The 27,661-nt window shown below is 32.6% G+C and overlaps 1 protein-coding gene across 3 annotated transcripts in view; it reads right to left on the bottom strand.

Annotated features, from left to right (window-relative positions):
• LRRIQ1 (leucine rich repeats and IQ motif containing 1) overlaps positions 1 to 27,661 on the bottom strand; it is a 108,650-nt gene that overhangs the window by 8,041 nt on the left and 72,948 nt on the right. For 2 of the 3 annotated variants that reach the window (XM_069849815.1, XM_069849817.1), the window contains 3 exons: positions 14,100 to 14,232; positions 12,447 to 12,507; positions 7,474 to 7,594 (listed from right to left, as the gene is read on the bottom strand). In XM_069849815.1, coding sequence (XP_069705916.1) covers positions 7,474 to 7,594; positions 12,447 to 12,507; positions 14,100 to 14,232 — 315 coding nt within the window. The remainder of the gene's footprint in view (positions 1 to 7,473; positions 7,595 to 12,446; positions 12,508 to 14,099; positions 14,233 to 27,661) is intronic. The other variant, XM_069849816.1, reaches the window with a different exon arrangement.

The raw sequence follows: 27,661 nt of genomic DNA, 5'->3' as shown, positions 1-27,661 counted from the left end.
CCTACTAAAAGACCCTCAGGCTGTAAAATTTAGGAAATTACTCTGTTTATCTGTTATACATAATTCTTGGTTTATTTTCATAATTCAAAACACAGATGTGAAATTACAAGTGATAATATATCATTTTTCTCCCTAGCCTGCTAAATGTAATGAAAGTAAGTTCTAAGTGATTCTCAAAATCTTTATTCAGAACAATTTTTAAATATGTGACTTCAAAGTGAATTAAGCAGCATCTTGTAAATTATCATTCTGCAGTCTGTTCAAAAAGATTAGGCACATGCCATTCGATAGTTAACTAAAACATAGAAAAGCATATATGCATCTGCATAATAATTTTGAATGGCTAGGAAAGCACCATCTTTCATCTATGTTTGAAAAAAGTTCTTACCCTGCAGAACATGTCAAATTTCATGAATGAGTATTCTCATTACGCAAAATTAGGCAAAAGTTCTTTCCTGGTCCAGAGTTTGCTTCTTAATCTCACTCAGCACTAGTTAAATTTTTAAAACACTTCGACATAGAAATCAATGGAATTATGCTGATGAGCCAGGCCTACACCTGTGTTCCCTCAAATTTAAAAAAATAAAAAAAAGTTATCAAGGTTGCATAGTGCAAGAACAGGGAAATACTCAGAAATTGTACCTGTGAATAGAAAAAAAAACCCACAACTAAAAAATTGAAGGGTTTTGCATCTTGTATTAGATGCATACATCATACTGAATCTGGCCTTCTGGCTTTGATTAAGCCAGAATTTCACCTCAGAAATTCACTTTCACCTTCATGATTTTATGTCCATTTTTGAAGCCTTCTCTAGTAGGTAGTATTAAGATAAACAGCTCTCTAGATACATAAACAGAGACACCTATGCTTATTTACTTCACTTCCAAACACAGGATTTACATTTGTACTGGAAAGAAATTCACAGTACATGCCTGATTTTTTCTATTTTCATCATTATAAACTGTTCATTCACTTTTTAAAATCATATGTCTTTAAGGACTACTGCACTTCCATTGTTACTGAGTAGAACATCTCCTCAGTTATGAAAAAAAAAATCATCACCGAATTTAAGAAACTCTGAAAGAAACAGAATTAGAACTACATTGCCACCAATTATCTTTATTTTGTGAATTAATCATTCCATAGTTTGACATATCCCTTGATTTTGTCTCCATACTGTAACTAGTTTGTCATTTGCATGGCTATACCTGGCAGCTTCCAAATAGTTTATCCAGTTCACTAAGGAGGAGGAGGCCCCTCCCCTTTCTTAAGAGTAAAACTCAATGATGCTATCATCCTTTCATTAGCAGATACGTAAGCATTATACAAGGATGGTATATCTCGTTATTATTATTTCTGCAGACAGGAAAAGTGATGTATATAGATTCAAAATGACATTCCTAGTATCAACTAACAGGCTAGTGGTAGAACTGGGGAAAAAACCACAATAAAGTCTTGAAGCTGCAGAAAAACACTTTAGCTTGTGTAGATAAAGTTTATTCTGTCAGCACCATACATTTACCATGCACTTAAAAGCAGGCTTTAGTATTTAAGTCTGCACATGAACAAGTTCCATTGTGCTGTATATTTTCACATATAAGGCATCAAGTTAAATTCAGTATGCTGAAGAATGTTTAAAACATAATGAAGAGTATTGTACTGATTTGTTAATTTCCAATACAGTGATTTTTCTCACTAATTATTTAAAAAAAGCATCAATGTCAGATGAAAAATTTGGATGTGACAGAATATTAAGATTATGAGCTTCATCTACCTGCATCATAAGTTCGCACAATATAAGCAAGCTCTTGTCTGGAAGTCATTGAAGAACTTCATGTAGAGTTGTGCCACTGCTAAATTACCCATTTCTCTGCACAGCTTTATGCCTAGGTATCTATTCTAAAATTGAACCATAGAACCACAGAATGATTTGGGTTGGAAGGGACCATCATCTAGTCCAACCCCTCTGCCATGGGCAGGGGCGCCTTCCACTACATCAGATTGATCAAAGCCTCATTCAACCCAGCCTTCATCGCTGCATTCACAGCTTCTCTGAACAACCTGTTTCAGCGTCTTACCACCCTCACAGTCAAAAATTTCTTCCTAATATCTAATCTACATCTACCCTCTTTCAGCTTAAAATCATTACCTCTCATCCTACCACTACACTCTCTGATAAAAAGTCCCTCCTCAGCTCTTCTGTAGGCCCTCCTTAAGTACTTGAAGACTGCTATAAGATACTTGAAGACTGCTATAAGGCTCCCTGAAGCCTTCTCTTCTTTAGGCTAAATGAACCCAGCTCTCTCAGCCTGTCCTCATATGTCTAAGGGTTTCCTGATTTAGGCTATTTTGCATTCTTTCTGCCTATATCATAGGGTTTATTAGTTTCTGTTTTCCTCTGATCATATAAATATATGCTATGCATTAATATATAGTGGATCAGCAGCTTTTTTTCTGAGGCATATTTTGTATTCTGGTAGGATATACAGAGAGATTGCTGTGGAAATTTTTGGTATTTTTTAGTATTTTTTTTAGTATTTTTGTACTATGTTGAAAGGATGTTCAAAACAATTTTGACACTTTTCTAGTAGGTATCAAGGCCTGATAATTTTAATTACTTCAGAACTGTAGAACTCATTCATTTTATGCCTTGATTTGCTGAGCACAATATTATTAGCTGTACGGAATCATGTAATTATCTTTTATTGGACAAAATGCTTGTCTGCTAAGGTTCATGTGATCAAATGTGGCTTACAAAAGAGACAGCTTTATCCCTAAAAATAGCAGAGGCAAGTTGGGTTCAGTATTTTAATGGGAATAATAAGACTTGTACTGTAAATATCCTCTACAAATTTACAGCATTTCTACAGCTTTCTAAGGAGAAAGCATAGATTTTACCATTATCTTTTGGGCAGGCTTCTAAGCAAGTAAACACTGAGAAACTGAAAGGACCAGTAAATAAGTACCTTCATAATGCATACGCAAAAAGAAAAAAAGAAGAAAAGAAAAAAAATATCACCAGGAACCCCTCAGTAAAATATGAGCAAAGGCATGAAGAGAGAGCTTAAAATTGAAATGTTTATTGCACAGAGAGTTTAGAAATCCTACATGAAAGACCGTAGTTGCAGAACTAAAATATATAGATGTTACTAAAGGAGCAGGAGAACGGGAGTTTTCTAACAAAGTGAAGCTCTACCAAAGACTGCTTAAAAAAGAATTGAAGACTTTCTAAGGAATCCTGTTATCAAAAGAAAGGAAGGCAATAAAAATCAAGGTGGGGGTTTTGTCAAGAACAAGAATTGCAAGAAAGAATGGTAAAGTTTGAATTTATCTGAGAAATTAAATTAACAATTCTTTTTTGTAGTGGAGATAGTATTTATGGCCATTTTTTGAACTAGGAGTGATTAAGGGATGACAAGATTCATATTTAATTTTTTTTCTATTTTCAGGAAAACAGTGTTTTACTGATATCAAAAGCTTCCTGAAAGAACAGAACTCAGGAAAGAGAAGAATTAAGAATTGTGGGTATTATTTTAAATTATAATTAGAGGCACAGCTCCCATTGCACTCCACTTTCTAATTCTAGTTCTTCTGGAAACTGCTGTCAAAATATTGTAGTTCACAACAGAAGAAGTACAATGAAAATAAAGTTTAAGACTTTCAGAGAGAAGAAAACCACAAAATTATGATGATAGGTAAAATACGTAAATATACAGAAGACTCATCTAAACGTCTAACAGTGGTTGGCCAGAACCAGATTAGTATGACATGATTGAGTTGATGATTTTCATAGCCTACTCCCAAACTGGACATTGGCATGAAAAAAATTCATCCTGTCTAGCTAGATATAAAAAAATAATTACTTTTAATTCTTGTAAAATATTATGCCCCCTTACAGCTTAGTGCTGACTTCACTACTAGTGTCCAGAAAAGTATTAGAAAAAAAAACCAACTATCAATTCACTCCAGCATTTATGGAGTTAATAAAAATATCACCAGGACTGATACTTAAATCTTGTATAACTAGGACTGTAAACCACCAACTATCGTGGCTCATCTATATGTATTACAGGGAAATTATACATCAGGGAAAAATAACTTTTTTTCCCCTCTTTTTTTTTGTTTTTTTTTCTGAAGGAAGGTAAGTTCATGTGAAACTGAAAGGCAAAAAGTATAATCAATAAAAGGTCATCCTAACACACTTACTTTTGCAAGTTATTGGCACAAGGCACCTCAGAGATTAAGATCTTAGTAGTGGTCAGACAAGAATGGACAATAAAAACCCCCAAACAACCCACCACAAAAACCCCACCTCAAAAAAACAGAAAAAAAAATTCATTATCAGGGAGCATAAAGAAATAACTATGATTTCTGGAAAGTATTATAAACTAGTATGTTTGAGAACAAAATGTACTGGCTGTCAATAAGGGTAAGGTTCTAAATTACATAGGTAACCAATTAGACTAACTGAATAACTGCTACTGTTTCTTTAGGTTATATATACTTTTTTTGTTGATCTTTTTAAATACTGAGTGAATTTCACCCACAGTCAATTCTCCCTTTGAACACACAACATGGAACCACATTAGATACATTCCTTAAACTGAGATGTCCTATGTCCCTAGCATGTCCTTCATTCTTTAATTAATTTTTTTTCGTCAAGTAACACAATTAGTGAGTTTAGGAATAATGTACACCATACAGGTTTTGCAGAAAAAAAATAGTAAATTTGGGTGATAGAAACCGCAAAATTATTTAACCAGGAATTCTAAGAACCTAACCTTGGAAAATAAGATCTACAGAATGCACATCAAAGTTGGGCAGTTCCCCAAAACAGGTCTGAAAATCTTGACTTAGCCTTTCTAAAAAACTTCTGAATTAATGGAGAATAAGTTTGAAGTACTGCATGTTTCATCTCAACAAAAAGCATGTTCATGTGCAGTAACATTCCCACGGTACATAAGATGTATTTATTTCAGTATCATATATATTTGAGGGCTTCTTGCATAAATATACTTAAAAATTATCCTGCATTTTTAGACTTCACTCTTCAGCCTGGAAATTCTCAACAATTTATTGATACAATTGCTGAATTACAAATTATATATAAGATATATATATGATACCCTCAGCCAGCATCTCTTATACACTAACATTTCTCAGTTGTATGGTGCAGTTTGTTGAAGACTTCCTACCAATAATTAAAAATAATTCTGAGAAACAATCAGTATTATGGATGCTGCAAAGCAAACCCAGTAACATTTTATTAATTACAGCTTGTTAAACCATTGAGGTTTAATTCACCTAAAAAAAAATGGTGCAAGAACTTGATTGAATAATTAATTACAAGAGGAGCACCTCTAAGGTCACAGCATCTTTTTTAAGCTCTTCTGTACTACAAGTGCAGGCTAACTCAAAAGGAATACACCTACTAATTGCTAAAATAGTTCATAAAATATTTCAGAAAACTATGAGAGACAACAGTAAAGTACTTTGTAATTAATACATTATTAATAAAGGCAAATCCTAATGGTTTTAGATTAAGGATACGACAGTGCTAATAATTTATTTTTCATCATTGAAAATAAACAGTCTTTGGCAAACCAAAGTAATACAATCAACCTGCTTATATATTGCATATAATTGCACAAAGATAACAGTAATGCTGGTTTTAAATATAATTTGCATTACAATTTCATGTATCATCGCTGCTTAATTTCTCAAATCCATGATGAAAAACCTTGTATAGATGCACATACAGATAAGTATATGGACAGATGTTAAGGCCTGGGCCTTTTTTTCCCTTAGTTCTTGCACTACTGAAAGAAGAATGAATATGTAATTGCACTGTAGTAGATGCATATTTTATGAAAATACACATATATTTCCAGACACACTAAACTATCTCTCCATCTCTCACACTTATGACTCTGCCAGTTCATTGCTCTTTCCTGCTTCTTTCCTAGTCTCTTCTCTTTGAAGGTATTATACAATGACACTTTCCCACTTTACTGTTCTCAAGCTCCAAACATAGGCAAGTTCTACATGTCTATCTTCATTGAAATAACTTTTCCTTATTCATTTTTCTGGATGGAGGCATAGTGTAGGTTACAGTCTAGACAGTTATTCAAGATATGCATATATTCTGTTCTGAATATATGAATATTATGATAATTTTGCCATTGACATCAGCACCTTAGACTTATCTCACCTAAATTCAGGATCCTAGCAGTAAGGAATCTCATCTAATTAAAATGGTGGGGCTTCATCACTAGCCAATGGAGAGAAACAGAAAAACTCAGGACGCAATTAATTATTTTCTAGATGGCAGGCAGAAAGAAAGAATCATATTCTTTCTCCATGGGTACAATTAACTTAGACTAGGATGATAAATTTTATCTAATCTAATTTTAGGAATGTAAATCCAGTGAACAAGAATGGAAAAATTGTTCATGTTATTTTTTGCCTGTGGTGGACTAATATAATGTAATAAATCTTTACTCCAAAGCCTTTAAAAAAGTATGCCAGAAAAATAGAGATATCAAGTATTTTCACATTTTCTTTGAATTCTAATTTGGTTTTCTTTGTAAGCAAAAAGTCAGCATATATGAAAACATAATCAAATGAAGAAAATCCAGCAATTATGTACAGTTTATGAATTAACCTGATTTCTATTTTGACATAAAGCATTTCAAGAAACTTTACTACTTAAAAAGTTTTAGGAATTTAAATGCTTTCGCCAAAGTTATTTAATACTGCTCATATTCTCTGACATACATTTTTGGGATTGGAGTTCTATTTATTTAGAAAAAACATGGTATATAAATGACAAAATATAGTATGTTGTACTATTAAAAATATTACAACTTTCTTCAGTTATGTTACACAAAATAAACCACTACCATTTTGTGACTTTAAAGTATTATTTTTCCATTTTTTTAACATATGTGTAGCTTCTTTTGATTTGCATGATAGCAGAGTGGTAAAAACACAAGGCTTGTAAAGGATCTTCTGCCACTGAGCTACAGTAAGATCAGTAGGATGCATATACTGCAGCATAATTGGTAATCGACATGACAGAAATTGGCGGCTTGATTAAGTTACTTGTTCGGGTAATCAGTTAACAAAACATATCTTTTACAAAACTCTTTTGGAAAAAAAAAATGAAGGAGAACATAAAAAACACGACCCTGCTTCATAGTGTAGAGAAAAGAAAATCTTTAAAGAACTCATCAGAAGACCTAGTACATGTCACAGGGAACTTCCCATTGGTTAAAATCACAAGAGGTAAGTCTACAGATACTAATGACACAGTTTTCAAACAGAACTGTAGAAAAGGTAGGAAAAGGTTTTAAGTAAGAAAGAAACAGAAAAATAAGTAGCATGTGTTATTAGGGATTCCAAGCATGCTCAGTTCCATCTAGCATTTTAAAGTGAACTTTAAAACTGATATTGAAAAAAACAGTAACTTACTTGAAGATACTGCTGAGTGTCTGTGGGGCTGCTTATTTTTTTCTCTGTTCTCAGTCAAAGCACTTCCACTGGCCATGGAAACAAGGTCTAAATCCATGTCTTCTCTGCTTACAGGGCTTGCCTGGAAGCAGTGGGAGAGAATGTACACAACCATGAAACAAAATATAACATTTTCTGAATGCAGCTCACATTACCCCAAATAAACAAACAGGGTCTGTCAAACAACCTTCTTCAAAATGATACCACAATCCTTTATTGTTGCCTGGGCTGAACAAATGCACTATGTCAAAGCATTTTTGTAAATAAGAGCCGATCTTAAAATTGTGGTTTGTGATCTGAGTCAGTGGAACAACAAAAGAAAACATTTTAGTACAGTAATTTTGAAGAAAATCAATCTTGCAGATGCTGATGAAACCTTAAACAGCTTAAGATCACTTACTGACCAGTCTATAATTTAAGCTATAGTTGAATGTCAGGGATGTCACATTGGATTATTTTCTGCAATATTTATGTTTTATCCAGGACATGTATCAGTTCAATCAGTCAAGGGCCCAGTAAGTAATTTAATCTTTTAGGTTGTTGCTAATTAACCATAATCATCAGACAGCATTTTAATTATACTTTAGGTAAGAGTATTATCTTAATTATGGAATTCTAACATCCAGTAGGAGTATATTTTGGCATGAAGCATGTTACCTGCACATAAATATGCAAAAAAATGAAAGTTATACTTTATTTTAGCAATGGGTCATTCTTTTGGGAACATCCACGGCAAAAGGTAAAAATACTGACCTGGAAAATACCACACACCTTAAATGACAGATTGTTAGTTTTGCAGAAATGGCTCCACGTTTATTCAAGAACTCCTGTTCCTTGCAATTAAAAGCTATTCAACATCAAAAGCACCTAACAATACTATTGGCTAGATATTCAAGGCCAGTAACAAGCATGGAGAAAAAGACACTTGCAGAAGAGTCATCTACAAAATCACCAGTGCAGAGCTCATCAGCTGGAATTACTGAACATAAGGATACAACTTAAGTTTTCTAGTTTGTGGGCCTTCAGAAGAGGAGTCCAGGAGGCAGATTAAGTCCTTCTTTTTCTGGGCTGAAAAGCTCCAGGTATTTTCAGAAGCTAAGTGTCTAATTGAGTAGCATCCACGTTTTATAAAATCAATCAAACAAACGAATACACAGTAAAAAAGGAAAGATTATGTTAGTAGTAATGTCACCTAACTTATTCATAATATCATAGTAGCTAGAATGCTTAATCAAGAATCAAGAGACTGGGTCTCAACAACTTCCTCAGGGGGGCTGAAGGCTGCAGCTCCCTTTTTCTCAGGAAAATGCCATTACTACAAAGTTGTAGACTATTCTGGAGGAGACAATCTCCAGATTTCCTGTTCAAACTATCTCACTGTACCAAAAGCAGCATGACACCAATGCAGACAGGCTTTGTAGTCCAGTCTACTTAGAGAACTCAGAAGAAATGGAGACCTGTTTCATTTCTTTGTCTTTAGCCAGTCACTGTTTAATGTAAAATTCATTTAAAAGTTCGTGCATTTTCAAACCAACAACTCCAAAGATACAGCGATTTCATGCTCTTCCTTACCAACTGCTTACACTTTGAGCCAGCACAGAAAGTTTATCCCTTGTATTCTGAAGCTTGCCTTTTATATGTTTAATATCCATGATTTTAAAGTTTTGCTTTGCACAGGTAGCAGGCAGAATTATTGCTATTAACATCAATATTTTATTTTCACTTCCACAGCAGAATCCAGGCACTTTGAGCAGAGTAACGGTTCTATCCTGCCAAATCTCTCTATTTTTTCTATTTTTTATATTTACAACTGCTCTAAGCGTGTGAGAACCCCATATGTTCAAAATTTTTAAGCAGAAAACTTTTAGGCTTTCCTTAGCAGAAATAATACAATAATTGTAACACTCAGAGAGATTCAGTCCATTAAAATTGATCATTCTTCTGATCTAACCTGTTTCACAAGCAGCAGCCCCAGTTCCTAAAGACCCAGGAGGCCACAGTATTTCAAACAACTAACCTTTCCATTGCATTATTATACAATCTCCATTATCACAGAGTCTGAGGTTTTATCACCTTGTAGACAAAAATATTCAATTTTATATGCCAGCTTTTAATAGGGCTGTCTGGCTCTCTGACATAAAATACTCATTATTTTCTTTCAAATAAAGACAAGTGTTTTCAACCAATGATAGAGAAATATTCAAGGTTGTATTAATCACTAGACTAAACTTAATTTCAGGTTTGTAAAGACCTGATTGAAAATCCTCTGAAGCTAATTAAAATCCTCATTTTTACATTTATAGCTTAGAGCAAAAAATTTGGAATAAATTTAAGATAGTGCTACACTTTTTCACAGAGATTTTTCACAGAGAGCAGTCCTGGATTTCTAGCTGTTGTGATGATCATATTTAAGCATTCAGACTTTTTGTCCTCAGTTTTGCTACTACAAATCTTTCTTCACCAATTAATTGGAAACTAATTTTGATGTGAAGGAACCTTTGCCTTGAATCCAGCTCTGCATCTGAATATTAATCTATTCCTGTGTCAAGTTAACAAAATATTCTGTAACCTTCTGAGGTAAAAAGTGCTTTTAAATTAAAGTTATATCATTATGATTTGGAGATATTGATTAATATTGAAGTGGCTAACCATTTAGGTAACTTAAATTGCATTCAAAGATGAACTAGGAAATCTATCCTACTTGTCATTCAGCAAAATCACATTAATTTCAAGTGCCCAGATTAAACTGTAAATCAGACTGCTTTACTAAGCACTTATTAGCTTTACTAAGCACTTATTAGTAGAAGTAGTAAGAAAAATAATCAAAATTATGAATATTAACATAATAAAGTCATAGATTTATTGCACATTACTACATAAAGCTTATTCCCCAATGAGAAGGGCTAAGTCTTTATTCCTAATATGCAACCACTGAAATATAATTTTGTATCCATGAAAAAAGAATATCTTAAATTCTTGGAATGTGCACAAATATCAGTTAGAAAATTATATCAGTCTTGTGCTTTCAGAAAGCAGGCTTATGTAACACGTACAAATTAGGAATCCTATTACACCAGCAAAGTTTATGATAGAGCATATGATATATGAATAAACTACTGGAAATGCCCAGGAACGCTTTCCTCTTTTATTTCTCTCTTTTTTCCCCCTTCTTTTTGATACTAATTGCAGCTAAGCGTTAACTTCATTTTTGTCATAATTTCATAGCTTTTAACTGAATTACTGTACGAAAGTATTAAGAGTATGTTCCCATTTCAACCTTTAAAGATTCAGAGAACCCAGATAAATTTTAAAACCATAATTCTCCATCCGCCTGCATACAAACCACATCATTATTTCATTGACTATATAGTACTGCTTTCTGCATTAGAAATACATTTTATTCATTTTTCTATTTTTTTGAACTTCTATTGCATTTTTCATTCATGTGCAACAGCTATGTAATTATGTGGCACAGGCTTTGCCAATTCCATAACATTGCCAGTTATGTGGCCACACCACATAATACTGTTGTGGGATTGCAGCAGAATTTTGTGGACAGAACTGCTTTCTGTAAATAAGATACAATCTACCTACGTGCACATATGCTTACCAATAATTACATGATGTGCAATTTAGATAACATTATTAGATTATGATTTGCTCAAATTGGAGCAATTATTGTTTTAACAAATAACTATTAGTGCTGCTAAAACTGAAACCCACAATGGTTGCCTGGTTCATAATTTCAGCCACTAAACTTTAACAACAACCTAAGAACGGGACACAGACAACATTCGAGAAAAATCTTTGACAAAATGTAACTTGGAAAAAATAGAAATAGTAACTTCTAAGTCATAAAAACACTTTTTCAACACGGAATTTTAGAGGAGTTCATGGAAGGGTTTCCAAAACATGCATATTGATATAGGTAGTGAAACTAAGGTAAAGACATGTTAGAAAGGGCCAAAATTGCTGAGTACAGAATGACACATATGACATATCATTTAACTGGCAAATACTGGTAAATACTTTCAACATTTTACATTATGTATATGATTGCAAGACACTAATTCTGTATAATTTGTAAGTTTTTGTCCTATTTTTTTAACATCTACATAATTATATCAAAAAGAATATGGGTCATCTGGCAATAAAATGTGTGGTGTGTAACACATTATAAATTGGCCTGTAGGCATCATAACACTGCTCACTATCAAAGGAATTTTTGAGCGTCTCTGACATTGAATCTTCTCATTTTGTAAATCTTCAGACTGTTAAACTGCTTATATGCTCCCTCCTGCCAATCTACAAAACTGTGCATTTCAGAAAACACGTTTTTTTTTAAAGCTGCAAAGAATGAATCATGAAAAGAGCAGACGACATTTTATAATGTAAAAAACTATAGAAAAGAAATTGTAGGAATAAGTCTGATTTTTTTAAACTATTTTTAGAACTGCCACCGTGTTAATATACTAATCCAACTTACTATCTTCTAATAAATGATACTGTAGGCATATTAGAATGATTTAGATATGTGACTTACAGAATTTAAGAAAGTTTAAACTGATTGACATGAATACATATTTTCAGTTAATAACTTAATTACTGCTGAACCATTTTCAATTTTTTTAAACATTTTTTAAAAGGTTGATTTAGGAAATTTAAGAAGCATGCAGTAACATTTGATGTTTTAAAAATAAAACCAGTAGCAAATTATTAAACTAGAACCCTATGTACACACATGGGTTCTTGTGCTCAAATATTTTCTTCTGATCTCCATCAACAGGTGACTTGATTGCTAAATAGAGACAACATTGAAGAATTATATTAAATCAGAAAAATGTCCTGCTTGCTTTTACACCAAGTATGCATTCGAAAACACCATCAAGGCACTTCTGAATTCTGCAAAACCCCACAAGTAAATGAGTTCTTACCACAAGTTGTACTTGTCTGCTGTCACATATCATAGGACCCAACTCAGGCAAAAAATGACAGCTGGGAAAAATGCAGAATAGAAATATCAATAAATCCTACTGTATTGGGTTCACTAAAATACCTGGACAGAATATTTTCCAGGAAACACTCCTGCTTAAGTAGAAATGATACTGTTTAAAATAATTCCATGCTTAAGATGTATTGAAGTAATTAATATTAATTGATAATGTTAAAATATCAAAGCAATATTAACATGTTTGTGCTTAACATTAATAATCAATAAACTATTAACAACTGATATTGCTTATTTCTATGACAGAATAGTAATTTTAAAATATAAATGTCAGTAAATGCAACCATGCATGATTTTTTTGCATGACATAAATTATAGCCAAATCAGGTGTCACATTACTTTTCCATATGAATAAAATTCTTTTCTGTTACATAAATATATCAGCTGCTTAGTCTAGCAGCGATGCTTCAATGGAGATCGGTGCAACTTTTACCACATTCAAAAACAGCACCATAACCTTAAAAAGTTACTACAAATACTAGTGCATAGCACACACCTATAAAGGTAGTATAATAACATTTAAATAAATTATTTTATAAATTTTTGTGCATTCTTACTTTCAAACATCATGACATGTTCTGTTCCAGTGTTTTCATTCAAATTAAAAGTCATCACAGCTATCTTAAACAAATGTTTGGAGTATTTCTCTGTTATGGAACATGACTGACATAAATAATTTCTAATATAATAATTTCTAATATGTGCTGCATATAATTCCTACAGTCATTGATACAATTCAGAAATGTGGAATATTTTTCCATACAGAACATAACAACATGCAGCCCATTTCATTACAAATTAAATACATTTATGAATACATTTATTGAGTACGTTTTATGAAAAAAAGTTAAAATGTAAATCCATTGCTTGTCTACTGACACTCTGTTTGCTTTTATTAGAGGTGCTTGGCATTGCATCACTAATGACTTCACTAAGATATCAATGGTATACATTGAATTTATGACCAAAATATACTTACTAAGTCTTCATATTAGTCTAGGGAATGAGACTAATCTTTTGTTTAACTATATTGATATTTTACCTATTTAATAACCAAAATAAAATAAGAAACATGTTTACAACATTTTACTAAGGTATACCATGAAGATGTAAAAGCTGGGTTTATGTTTGGAAGGTAAAATATAAATATATACCATCTAGTTAAAAAGTAGGATTCTTACTTCCTTAATTAAATCTAACAATACAGGTAATGTTACAGTTAATCCAATTACATAAAACCAAAATACATACCAATAAAGTTATAAAATACATGACAAACAAGCACTTTTTTTCTATATTCTTTTCAATATAAAAAACCACTGCATTGCTAGTGTAAAGCTATGTAGATATTTATCATAAGATTCTGAACTGTGTGTCATGTGATTATCAATGTGGAAGAAGTATCTGTAGAATGACTACTTAACCAAATCTAAAGGGCATCATGTTTGGGACCCAGAAATATGGTGTACTGTCTGTTAGTTACAAAGTCATGTTTGTTTTAGAACTATTAAGGTAAGGTTTCACCTTACAAGATAAATGTAAAATAAAAAAGAATCTAATTTAAAAGCAATGACCTCACCACTTCATATTTTTGGAACTTGCAGCTTCGTAATCCAAAAGCTGGGTATGAAGCCATTGGTATGTAAAGTCTTTTCTCCTTTGTGATTTCTCATCTAAAGTAGTACCCAGCTGAGAAAATTCTTCTTTTTTACCTGGGGAGGAAAAAAGATACTCGCGTCTTTCATAATTATTTTAAAATATCAGTTTTTTTAAGATCCCCTAGGCAAATTTTGACTATATTGCCTTTTACAAAAGAGAAAAGACAGTTACTTCCTTTTCTGGCCTTCTGAACAAGGTTATTTTTATTGGGAAATAAAATTCACCTTTATTCTGAAATATATTTGGAAATACATATTATACATAAATTGCTTGCCACAGCACCTGTGAATGTGTCTTACTGTCCTGTCTCTATGCTTAAAAATACACACTCATGTATATTTATATTTATAATTCTATTTACCTACCTATAAGGTAAAAGAATCACCATTATATGCCACAGCAGACACATAGCAATCTTATTTCTCTATCTTTTACTGATGTGATTTATTTTGCACTTTATTGGCACTTTATGATTCTTGCTTTCAAAGCAATCAGATACATAAATAAAGTTATTTTTCAAAAATTACTACTTACTTTTGGACCAAAATGATACCCGAAAACAAAGAATTAAAGAAGTAAAGAATTAAATAGCCTATAAAACCCTGTAAAATTCTGGAGATCATCCAGGTTTGGGGACCATCAGATATGTTTTGAAGCATAAAGAATAGGATGGCAGAATTGGAAGAGCCTGCAGAGGAAGTATCATTGTTGCACGCGGACATTTATGGATTAGAATAACTTTTTATTTTCTGTCCTTATACATGCACCTTTGACTCAGGGTTCTTATAAGACATCGGAAAACATATCTTTTTCAGTACAAAGTATTTTGGTTTTTGCTTTAATCTCTTTTCAGATGACATTGAGTTATCTTTCCTTTTGCTAATTAATCATTTTTTCCTTTCAAAGACTCTTCTTTCTCTCGGTGACGGGTAAATTAGTAACTACTTTAATTCACTTAGTAAACTAGGAGCATACCTGTCCTTTTGCACTGAAAACAGCAGAGAATGCAGATCACTCCACTTTGTATCAAGTCCATTTGCCCACTATAAATGATTTCAGTATCAACAATTATAAAATGAGGAAAAGGGGGCCTGTCAGAACTGCCTTTGAGATGAATGGTTTCCTCATATTTTATGCTTTAGTTTTCATTCATTACCTGACAACATAAACTGCAGCTACGGGCTATTTACCAACTTACCTTTGTAAAAGGTATGCTACATTATTTGTAGATTTTTTTAAACTTTTCATTCTGAGAAAATTATAATTTACTTTGTATAAGCTGCAAAAATAGTCCCTCACTTGCATCTTTTCTGGCTTTACAATAAGTTCATGGCTTTAATCTTTTGGGTGTAAGAGAATATTGTTAAAGTATCATGGCTTCTTTAGAGTCTGAAATACAAATGTCTGTTGGTTGTTCTCTTGATTTACGTCCATATAGAGAATGCCTATCCATTCTTTAGGCTGAATGTGTTCAATTGCTAATAAGTATTATTACCCTATTAAAATTAGGCAAGGTCTTCATCTAGAATATGAAGTCATATATGTCTTGCTATTGATTCACAGACTAGAACTTAGGCAGAAGAATTTATACTCAGTTCTTGTAAAGAATTCCCATTTACCTCCTTAGGAAGACAGAAAATTAAAAGCTTGGACGGAAAGCTGCTATATCTACCTAAATAAGGTTGTGAGGACTGTCTAAAAATATTAAGCAGTGAACTGCACAATCAATGCCTAAATTTAAACATAAAGAATCCCAATTAAAAAGTTAATAATCCTCCTTGACTAAAGAGGAAGCCGTTTCTTTTTTTTCTAAGTTTACAATATAGCCTTCAGTGTTCCTGGTTCAGGAGTACAGCTTTCTGACACTAATACGCTTATAGCTCTCCAGATGAAGAAGATTCTGATTTGTAAAAGCAGTAAGAAACATTCTGCATGACTTCCTAAGAGCAGTCCTGAAGACTGAGCCTTCTGCTTTTCAGCACATGTTCTCCAAAGAGGAATACCTCCTCAAGATGTTATCTTTAGTTTTTTCTTATCTGTATTTACAGAAAAGCTGGTCCAGTATTAGAATCTTTCTCAGGAGAAGTACTTCTTCCTATTAAAAAGGATATGTATTATTTATGCATTTACTAAAATGTTTTTTATCTTTTCTTCCATTAAATGGAAATTAAAGGAATTCAAAGCCAGTATAACTTCATGTCTGACTCTCGTATAAGTGATGGTCAAAAGAAGATGCGCATACAATAAAGCTTACAAAAACCCAAACAGTTTTAACTTGGAAAGTTATTTTTCCAAAATGATGGTTAATAATTTGCCTAAGTTACATTTTGAATTTTTGATTGAAATATGTTTGAAATACAACTGTTTTATTTAATATAATTTCTTTATTTTTATTTACTTTTGCATAATTATTGAAACAAGAAAGTGACCAAGATAAAACTACACATAATAATATTATACAGAGCATTCATGTTCCATACTATTGGTAACAGCAGCTTTATTCTCAAATGGGCAGACACTGCTCAATAATTTGTTGAATAATAATCCTGCAGGACATTGTATTCTATTTTATTTGGCACATCCATATTTTTACTTTTTAATAGTAACGTGTATCTTTAATTCTTACGAAAAAATACTGTTATAAATTAAAACAGAGTATTATCATTTTTCTGTTCCACTTATAAATGTCATGTGTTTGAGGATCTGGTGTATCTGTATCATTAACATGCATTTGCTTGATAGCTTTCTTAAATTAGGGCTCTGGATTTTTTAAAAACCTGGACCTAATTTTGTACTAACACTCACAAATTCCACAGAAGTTCCAAAGAGCTGTAAGCATTTTGCATCTTTGAAATGCATCAGACCCATAATCTTTAATTGTTAAGCCCAGAAAACTCTTAGAATATCAAAGAATAAAGGAATACATCAAAGGAGGCAAAGGTCCATCAAAAACCAAATTACTCACAGAGGTATTTAAAGTATTGTACCCTCATTAGTTTATCAATTCTAAGCTTTCAATATTTTTTCTTTTTTTTCTTTACATGACACACACGTTAATAATTTAAGATTGAAATAGTCTTACATTTGGCATTAATACAGTAATGATTTTTAGGTGTTGTTAATGAATCATTCACACACATACTGTGCACTTAGATCAGTTCCAATGCAGCTTTCAGGGGCAGCTACTGCCATTTTCCTACGGAATATGGGCATCTAAGTAGAGAGAATTTATTCATTGCAGCCTGGGCACCTGCAATGTCCTTGGAATGGAACACTACAGGAAAATAACAAATTCTTTTCCATGTCCTGGAATCAATGTGCAAACCCATAAAGAATCTGAACTCTGAAATCCAAAAAAATGTCATTATCTGTCCCTCAAATTTGTTTGCTGAGCTTGCTCTGAGACAGCACAACCCACGTTCAGTTTAAAATATGAATGTTACTTATGTATTTTAAATTAGACTATCTCTGGATAATCCATTGAGTAAGTTGAACAAGAAAGGCTAAGAATCCATAAACTACTTCTAGATAAGTGCTCTAAGTTCTAAATGGAGTCAGTTTTCTTCTCACAGGTTTTTCTTTAAGCCTGGTGCATATTGTGCACTCAGCTGTAGCAGCTGCCCAAATGGCAATTTAATTCACTTTAAAACTTGCTTTATACAGAGCACAATACCAATAAAGTAAGAGACTAAGAAAACTAAGATCTACAATGTGAAAGAAGGGCTCGGAATTTCTTCATCATTCTAAGTTTTCCTCCCTTAATATAAAAAATATGTGACCAGAGTTAATTTTCTCAACATGTATTCTGGAAATGGTTCTCTTTATGTAGGGAAACAAGTAGCTGAGCTTTGGTATAAAATTCATATCTATGCTACTACTACAGTGAAATTTTTCTTATCTGTCAGTATTCTGGTATACATTACTGGTCACTCATATATATTACGAGGGTGTATGCAGGTGAGTCTGTGCATGAGTGTACAAACTCCAGAAAAAAAATTTTTCTGAACGAAAATTAAAATTTGATATATATAAATATATATATATATATATCTCCACCTTGCATGATTTTTATAATTTCTCCCTTGTCTTCTGTAAAATTATGTTATAGAGTCATAGAATCATTTAGGTTGGAAAAGATCTTTAAGATCATTGAGTCCATGATTTAATACATATTAACAAATAATTAACCTGAGGTCCAACTTTTTCTCATTTGTTCCTTATGTTAGTCAACAAAGAAAATGGCGTTATTTCTGTCACAATCGGGGTAGTATACACAGAACAGAAAGCAAGAACAATATGGGTAATAACATCGCTGCCAAGGCAAGAAACTGAAGAATTTGGAAACAGATTGAAAAACAATAAAAAATCCCCACACCACTATTCCCTAGCCTTACCCTGAAACCATCCAGAAATTTACAGCACAGTGTAAGAGAAAAAGAAGGAATTTCTTCCCTTACACAAAAAAAACTTGACACATTTACCCGAAGACTACTTTGTAAGAAGTCACTAAGTACACCTAAGCATTACATAGCCATCACTTCGTACCCCACATACTCGTTTTGGAAACTGAATGGTATTTATATTAGTCTTTGGCATGTTTACAGGTATTCAGTGAACATATTTATATTAGCAATATATATATAAGACTTCTGGACAGTTAGTAGTACCATGTGGCAGTAATTGATACATAGTTCTTTTCAATTAAAATTATAGTACCTCCAGATAAGATTTTTTTTATCTACAACACATAATTGATAGTGAAACATATGCATTACTATCTTAGAAACTTTCTTGTGGCATAGCTATATTGTATAGACTGCTTAATTTTAGATGTTACTTTTTCATCTAAGCAACTATTGATTAAATAAACTTCCATCCTGAGGACTAGAATCACTAAAATAAAACTTACAGCAGTGTCTGAATGAGCTCACAGATGAACAAAGATGAAATAGATTTTTTTCATAAGACCGCTGCATCAGGTTATGACTCACAAAATTTCTTGATGGTTAAAAATGATTTATCAATCACATCAGAAGGAGTTTTGAACATGGAAGTGCTGATCAACACATGAGGGCGTGTCTTACAAAAATTCTAAAAGCAATTAGTAAAAGGAAAAAAATCTTTCTGAGGTTTTTTCCCCTAAAACTTGTGTGCTTTTTCTTTAAGAGGTATTTCAGATTTTTTTCAGACTATAAACAAGGTCTACTATATTACCATTCCATCTGCAAACTTTCTTCACTTCTCTTCATCTGCTACTGTAATTACCTCCTTTTTACCATATGACTGTTCTTGACCTCACACTCATTCTTCCTGTTCTGAATCCAGGTATTCATCACACTTTCAATTAAGACCATAGTCTTTATTTTGGCTATCCTTTGGCTATCCTTTTTCTCATTTCTATTTTTTTGCTGTCTTTTGCACTGTGCTCTGTTTCTGGGTAATTAACACCAGTAATAAAGGTTCACGTACTTAGTTCATTCTGCCGCAGTGGTTACCACATTTCAGCCTATGCTTTCTGTGTTCTCTCTTTGATGTCTTATTATTAGATTATGTAAAAGCTGAACCCTTTCATTAAGATTCCTAAACCACTGAAACTGTACAAATTTCAGCTTCTGAACTCAAGGAAAACAGGATTTCATACTTGGGCCTTCCCACACATTATTTTCTATTTTGCTACTTGTTCCTGCCTCTGCAAATACACCACTATTACTTTTTATCAGTAGCAATCAGTACTTATCCCTAGTTAACTAGTTATGCTCAATTTGTTCCCTTCCCCACAATGAGGCAAATCCAAGTCTTAATTTTCAACGGTGTATTTTTAAGATATCTCATTTTAAGTTATTTCTCTCTATACATATCACAACAGTATCGATGACATTCTCTCAGTATTTCCTGATTACCGAACCTCTTTCACTGCAACCCTCTGATCACACAAATATATTGCAAACTACTACTCCATATTAAATTGCTTATGCCTTTTACTTTTCTTGTGAATGTGGTATATTTTCCTTTGCATTGCTTCATAAGCTAAACTTTCCTGGCACTGACTTCAAAGTAGCATTAAACACTGTTCCTTCCAATTTATCCAACTTCTGGAACTTTTATGGGTTGTCACTACTTTCTGTATTCCTTCCTTCATGTTAAACACAATTTCTCATTTAACTTCCATAATTTCCTTCACAACAATATTGGTTTCATATCATGAAAGTCATACAACAACTTTCTGAATTGATCTATAAACCTAAAGAAATATTTCACCTGAAGTGTGTACAGGAAGCTGCTACATATACAATTGCTGATTTCATTTTTTGCTGAATTATGACTGCTCTGGAATGACTCAGGCAGTGAATCTTGGGATAAAAACTCGAAGATCTGCTTGGGGAGAGATATAGGGATTGAATAGTGGAGGACTAATAACAGTAATAACGTAAGAATAGGTTGCTTGGGCCAATTAAAAATAAGTCATAGAGATAGGAAGAAAAAATAAAGGAACAGTGCTACATTGGTTTAACACTGTTCTGCATTCTGTAATAAATCATATGAGATTCCCTTGTCCACCAAATAAAGAATTCTTTACTTTAAGAAATAAGCCAAAACCCAAACCAATATTCTGGCATTCGATTAAAAACAAGTACATTTAGAGTCATGTAAGTTATTGTTGAAACGCATTCATATCAAAGAAATATGCAGCAAAATTGGTTTATTTCTTCTGAATGCGACAGAAGCCTGGAATTAAACACAGAGTTATGGTTATTTATTTTAACCTCAGTGAAGGACAAAGGCCACATGGATTTTTCACTGTACAAAAACAGAAGAAAAAGCAGGAGAATAAACTGTACAAACATTTGGAAATGTTAAGATTCTAACTTCTTTGAAAACTGGAAATGCAAATATCAAGCTCTGGTGACTGAATCTACAATTTTGCATTTATCAATTTTTTGATTACTTGCTGCATGATTACTGACTCCATTCAGTGGATGTATCAGCTGCTCTGGCTATTTTTGTTTGTACTGAGGCAAATATCGAAGGCATCCATACAAGAAACTCTACAGCCACTGCATTAATCTCCTACTGCATTAATGCTGTGGTGAAAGGGAAAATAGACTGCATTTTTACTCAGGACTAAATGTAAAACAAGCAATAACAAGTAGGATAAAGTGTATGTATAAAGAAAATGTTAGTATTTTAGCACCTACACACACAGGCACACAGAGACAGACGCACACATAGCTTCCTCAGTTCCCCAGAACTTAAACAGAAATTAAATTACAACTAAGAAGAACAGACTAACATTTCCCAGTCCAACTACCCAAGGGCAGATTTTTTTTTTTTTTTTATGTACAGATTGGGAAACAACATGAAATAAACTCACGTTTGAAAAAAAAACCAAGTTGTCTCTTTCTTAAAAAAAACAAAACCCAAAACCCCCCTCCCCCCAAGAAAAAAGAACACCCCAAAACTCCAACTCTATAAAAATGGAGAAACTACAGGGATGATATCCTACCCACATGCACACAAAGAGATGAGTTCCTGATGTAAACTTCCTTCAATCAGCACTCTTCAAGATCCACTCAGGCTTTTACAAGTTGAAAAATCACATAAAAAAACCTCATAGTACTATGCAGTAGTACTATGCACTTATTCTTCTCTTTATTCTCCTACAAACTACCTGCTTCAGCCACTCAACATGGGCACATTCCATCAACAGCACTGCTGAGGAGTATATTTAGGTTATACCCAGAGATATTTGGACAGTCAAGGACCTTGAAGAACCAAAGAAACCAAAAACGAGTAAAAAATATTTTTAAATGGTATGTTCAGTGTTTCCATGCTTAATTATCCATTAGTTAATGGAAGGAATAAATAAGATGGAAGTAGATTGAGGCTGTTTTGTTTACCCTTACTGCCTAGATTTTCACATATTTTCTGTCACATCCCTCAAATCTGCCTAGTACAGACCCTATCTCTAGTTTTTCTCATTATCTTTGGGAATTAAGAAATCCCCTAATGGTGGATCTTCTCTACTGAAAAGAGGAATGCATTTTACATTGCTCAGGAAAAAATTAAGAAGCATAACATCAAAACCTTTTTTTACAGAATCTTTCTATGTATTTTATTTCTGCACTTTCCTAGTTCTTAAGAATAACTGACAGAAAAAATCAAGAACTTGAACAGAGGCGTTTAGTTGCTCAGTAATGAAACAGTATTCCCAAGTAAGAAAAGGTTATCACCCTGTATGGAGTCCAAGGCAGAAAAATGCCTTTCTCTATATTCAATAAACCAAGAAAAATTATTTAAGACAACAAGTCCTCCAGAGGTATTCTCAAAAAAAACAAATACAAAGGAACATTAAGAGAGAGCAGGAGGTCTAACTACTATGTTGTCTCATATCAAGACAGTAAAGAATACAACATACAATAAATATTAGTGAGTGTGACAATCATTAATGTAGTCTTTGTTTGTACTGAAGGACTTAAAAGTGCAAGAAAGGAAGAGAAAAATCAAAATCTACATAAGAGTTGTGCAAAATAAAAATCTGAGGTTTCTGTGTGACAAAAAGATACATACACCAAGTATTAAAACAAAAAACATCATTACATAGGAGCAGCATGAAGTAATAAAATTTTCAATGTGCTTTGGAACGTGCATTAAAAAAGTCTTTGTTATGCTTACTCCTGTGAATAAACATTTTTTCTAGATAGTTAACGGATTTATATATAAACTTGTTTTTAAGAACTCATGTTCATCAACACACATGATGCACGCGAGTACCATATGTGAATGGTACTTATCAGTGCACAGTAACATTGACAGTGAAATAATGAAATTATTGTATTAATGTCCATATGTAGTTCAGCTATGAATACCTATGTACCAGTTATCTATTCTATCTACTACGTATGCATATAATTTTCAAATTAAAAATTGGGTGAAACTATTTGTTTACTTTCTGATGTTGACTTGAATACCTGTTGGTATTTGATCAAGGTACTATGACAACAATTAAAAGCTTTGTCAGTGCAGTAATGCATAAGAGCATAATTACTCTACATTGTCAAATATACACATAAAGTCTACATAGATTAAGTGCAAGGCTGCTGGTTAATTTACTTTACAGTAAAACCCAGAGTTACCACTGAAGATCAGGCTTGTCATTATGCCAAATACTGTATAAACAAGGCTTGATTTAATGCTCATTGAATTAAATGGAAATAAAGTCTCAGATAGACATGGATCTTCTTCCTGACTCAACATCTAAAGTGAGTTAAACCCAAAGCGTATGCAATTCTTAGATATTTACATCCAGTTTAAAAATAACCATAAATACTAAACTTATGAATGACTACAAATAAATATATACAGAAAAGTACTAATTCTTATTACATTATAATTAATCGGTTGATACATCATGGAAGAAAATAAACAATATGAAATTCCAGTGTCATATGGATCTATTAAAAGAAGATAATTTCATTTCTAAAGAAGGACAGGTAAAAAGCAAATGAAACCCACAATTTGTCTACAAGTTGCCTCAGGTTAACGCTTAGTTCATATGGCTCAAAGAACTTAGTATTTTACAGATTTCTTGATTAACTGGACTGAGATTTTCAGCTTCTAAGTACATGAAAAATGCAATATTTGAAACACAGTATATAATTTTAGAGAAATCAGCACATATTCAAAGGTATTCAGCCTCACAGGAATTGAACTGACTTCATTACACTGATTTTGGATTAGTTACAGTTACAATGGCACAGTTTTTTCTATCCATGCAGATAAAGTTTGAATGATTTACCTAAACGAATGAGGAAATCAGAGTTGCAAAAGGAATAAATCAGCCTTGACTGCTCCTGTTCTTTTGTAGAATTTTTAGACCTTTATTTAAATTCTTTTGTTTATAAGGACAAAACAAAAAACCCTGTTTCCATTATTGAACGTAATTTAAGCTTTCTTAAGCTTGATTATAAATATTTTATTCTTAGAGTAGGTGTGTTTAAATTAGTTTTTTACTGCTTTTCAGCTAAACTTGCTACCAAACTCTCCAACTCAATCTCATATACATGTATAACTATATATACATATGTTTATATGTAAATACATGTGTAATTTGTTTGAAAAGGAGGGAATTAGTTAAATGCCATAATGATTCTGCATAGGTGAATTTGCCTCATATGCACGCTGTTTATATTTACAATACCTTTCAAGGCAGCCATAACTAATTAACTCAAATGTATACTTTGTTTTACTCGTTGCCTAACAACAGGTAGAACAGTTGTCCATTCCTAACTTTGTTTGTTTGCAGTCAGTTATCTAAGCTCCTGCAAACAGCCCAGGAACTTACAGAGTACTAAGGTCTGATTCAAAAATCCCATAGATTTCAATTAGGTGAGCAAGCTCCCACTTGAGATTAAGGAACTTCAATAGCTACTCTTATTATTTACTCCAGAAGAAGGGAATATACAAGCATATGGACTATACTAAGCTATTAAAATTTTATTATCTTACATATGAATTTGTCAAAAAAGACAAAAAAGCATATATTATTTAACTGGCCAAACCAAGATTTTACTTCCACTGTAACAGTCACTGTCAAGTAGAACGAACAGCATTTCATTGCCAAGTTTGAAAGTAACATTAAAGTACCTGCTTTTTGCCTTATATTGGAGAAATTGTTTTATAAGAAAGATTCTAATATAGTTTCATTTTCATACAAGACAGCAATTTTAACACAATGTGAATGAAAATGCCAGCAGAACTTTTTAAAACAGATGAAGAAACAGGGAAATTTTAAATGGTAGTATTTACAGAAAATCTTTTAATTTAACCACAAAAGTGAGCACAAAACATTCTTGTGTTGCAGTAAGATTTCCCTTCTTTTCTGAAAAGCTAAACACTTTGATTAGAAGATTTGCTAAAGGTTAGAAAAGAGGCTAGAAAAATATGCATATATCTGCAATGAGAATACAAAAAATGTATGTAAGTAAATACAGAAACTTGTCTGTAACTTGTGCCACAGTTCTTGAAACTCTCTTTCAAATCTTTGAACTTCTCTGTATTCTGGTTCAGTGAATGCATCAAGGAATACTAAAACTGGAGAAATGTCTGAATAGCATCATCATCCTCAAGGCAGCCAAGTCTCGGAACAGACTTTCCTTCAGGGTTCTGGCTAGAAGAGGGGGAAAACAGGAGAAAAAAAATGCAATGATGTAGCTAAATAGTCACTAAAATAAAAATGTATAGTTTTCAATGATATTTAAAAAGTCTTAATTCTACTCACCTTCTCCTGGATTCCAAACAGATTCTTCAGCTTTTATCTGACTAGTCCTGAATAACTACATCTCACAGTGCTCTGGGAGCTCATTAGTAGTGTCTCCTTGTGCAACTGTATTAATTACGCAATGAAGAAAGAGGATTTGTGCCTACCATTTCTATAATGAACAAACACTTTTCATGGCAAGTCCTAGAAATATATATCACGTTCATTGGAGAAATAGAACAAATTTCAAAGTAAGGAACTAGAATGATGCATAGATAACATGCATGCTTAGTAATATAGTGAAACAATAGTAACTACTTGTACAAACCAAAAATCCCAAGCAGCCATAACTGTGGAAGAAACAACTTTTAAAATTTATTCTAAGTAAGCTTTTATAAATATTTCCATTTGTAATAAAAGGAAGATGTCTGAAAGAGAATTTTGAATACAGTGCACACAACTCAAATGGTATGATGACAGGCTATGCAGTGATTTAGCATATGTAGACCAGACTATGAGTAGAGTCTGACAAAACCTAAGAAGGCAGACCTGGCTAAGAGTCAGGAGTCACGCTTATTAAATTGAACTCCCAGGGGTATCATGCAATCAGAGGTCACAATCGAGGCAACAGAAGCAATGTCACGATATCAGAGAAAGGGCCAATTCAGACCTGCTCCCTGACAGGCAGTGAGGTCACGGCTTGCGGCAAATAACTGTATTAAAAGGGAATATTCTCTGCACACTTTTAGAACTGTCATCTGAACAAACAAAGCCAGGTCATTGGTAGGTTAAAACAAAACTTTCTGCCTTAGTAGCACATAGTTTCTTTTCTTTTTACATTCACTACTAATTTCTCAATTACAAAATATACATCAGCTACTAAAGCAATTTCTCAGTAACTTTGAGATACCCAGTAGTGCTTAAATTCTCTCTTTTTAAAAGTTAAGTTCTATCTTTGACAAAAGATATCCCATGACTCTTCATAAACTGAAAATTACTAAGCTTGCTTCATATAAGAAAAAAATAAGCATGCAAGTGCTTTAGCAAAATGACTTTTCATAGTCAATTTCTTAGTGAGTCTGATATTCAATTTGCATTTAGAAACCATTAAAAATATTAAAATTATTAATTATATGCATGCTTAATGAAGATCGTGAAACTGAAATGAAGTTACTATTTTGTCTGTCTTCTTGGATTTCTTTATTTCATTACCTGGACCACAAATGTAGTAATTTCTGAGATTATAACCATGCTGGATTAGTTAAACTGACAATAAACCTGCAAAGTAAGAACAATTCCAGACTGTCATGCTTATAAAATTGGATTTAAAAAATACCATCTATGTATGCAGCGTTGTTTAGGAACATGAGAAAAAACTGTTTGTATATATAAATTAACTGTAAAATTCAGTATTTCTGCCTTTTTATGCACAAAAGTCAGATAAAATATCTGCAGTGCATACATAAAAACAGCACAAACCTATAAATTTCAACCAACTGCTAAAATGTTTTTGTATTGCACTTGATAAGAACTGAACTAAAATTATGAATTTGGAAGTTGTACATTATAGAAACAACACACCATAGAAGTTACATAACAATAAGTGCATAATTGTACATTTTTATTAAAATATTTCAATTACTGGCAATTCATTGTGAAATTATCTAAGTCTACAATACATACTATTTTACAGATTACATGAAACTTGTAAAAGGTATAGAACCTTGCTATGAGTTAGTATAGAGAAACGTAAGATTTTTAATACATAGATTTCAATTCAGCCTTGTTTTAATGTTTTGCCTGAAAAATGTACTTTACCAAAATATAGTATGTATCTGAACAACAATATTATTACTTATAAAGAGACCTATATATATGTTCAATATTAAGCACATGAAAATGGCACAGTAGATCTCAGTCCACATTAACAGTAATAATTGTCCATAATACCATAGTTCCACTACAGAACAGGAAAAAATAAATCTTTCATAAGCAACATTAATCAATTACATCTTCAAATCAATGGAAAGTTCTGGAGTGAAGGCCTTCCTTTAATTCACCTCTGAAAGTACTTAAAATATGCAGAGGCACTGCTATTAAAATATATAGCTATAGGAAACATTTAATTATGATTTAAAATATATCTTGTCCAACTGAAACAAAATTTGTACTTATAGACTATTTCTAAGTATACACTATATTCCTTCTTCATAGCTCCATACCAA

The sequence above is a fragment of the Phaenicophaeus curvirostris genome, chromosome 1 (genome assembly GCF_032191515.1).
Source record: "Phaenicophaeus curvirostris isolate KB17595 chromosome 1, BPBGC_Pcur_1.0, whole genome shotgun sequence".
Taxonomy (NCBI): domain Eukaryota; kingdom Metazoa; phylum Chordata; class Aves; order Cuculiformes; family Cuculidae; genus Phaenicophaeus; species Phaenicophaeus curvirostris.
The sequence above is the reverse complement of the archived record's forward strand: the minus strand, read 5'-3'. Positions and strand labels throughout refer to the sequence as shown.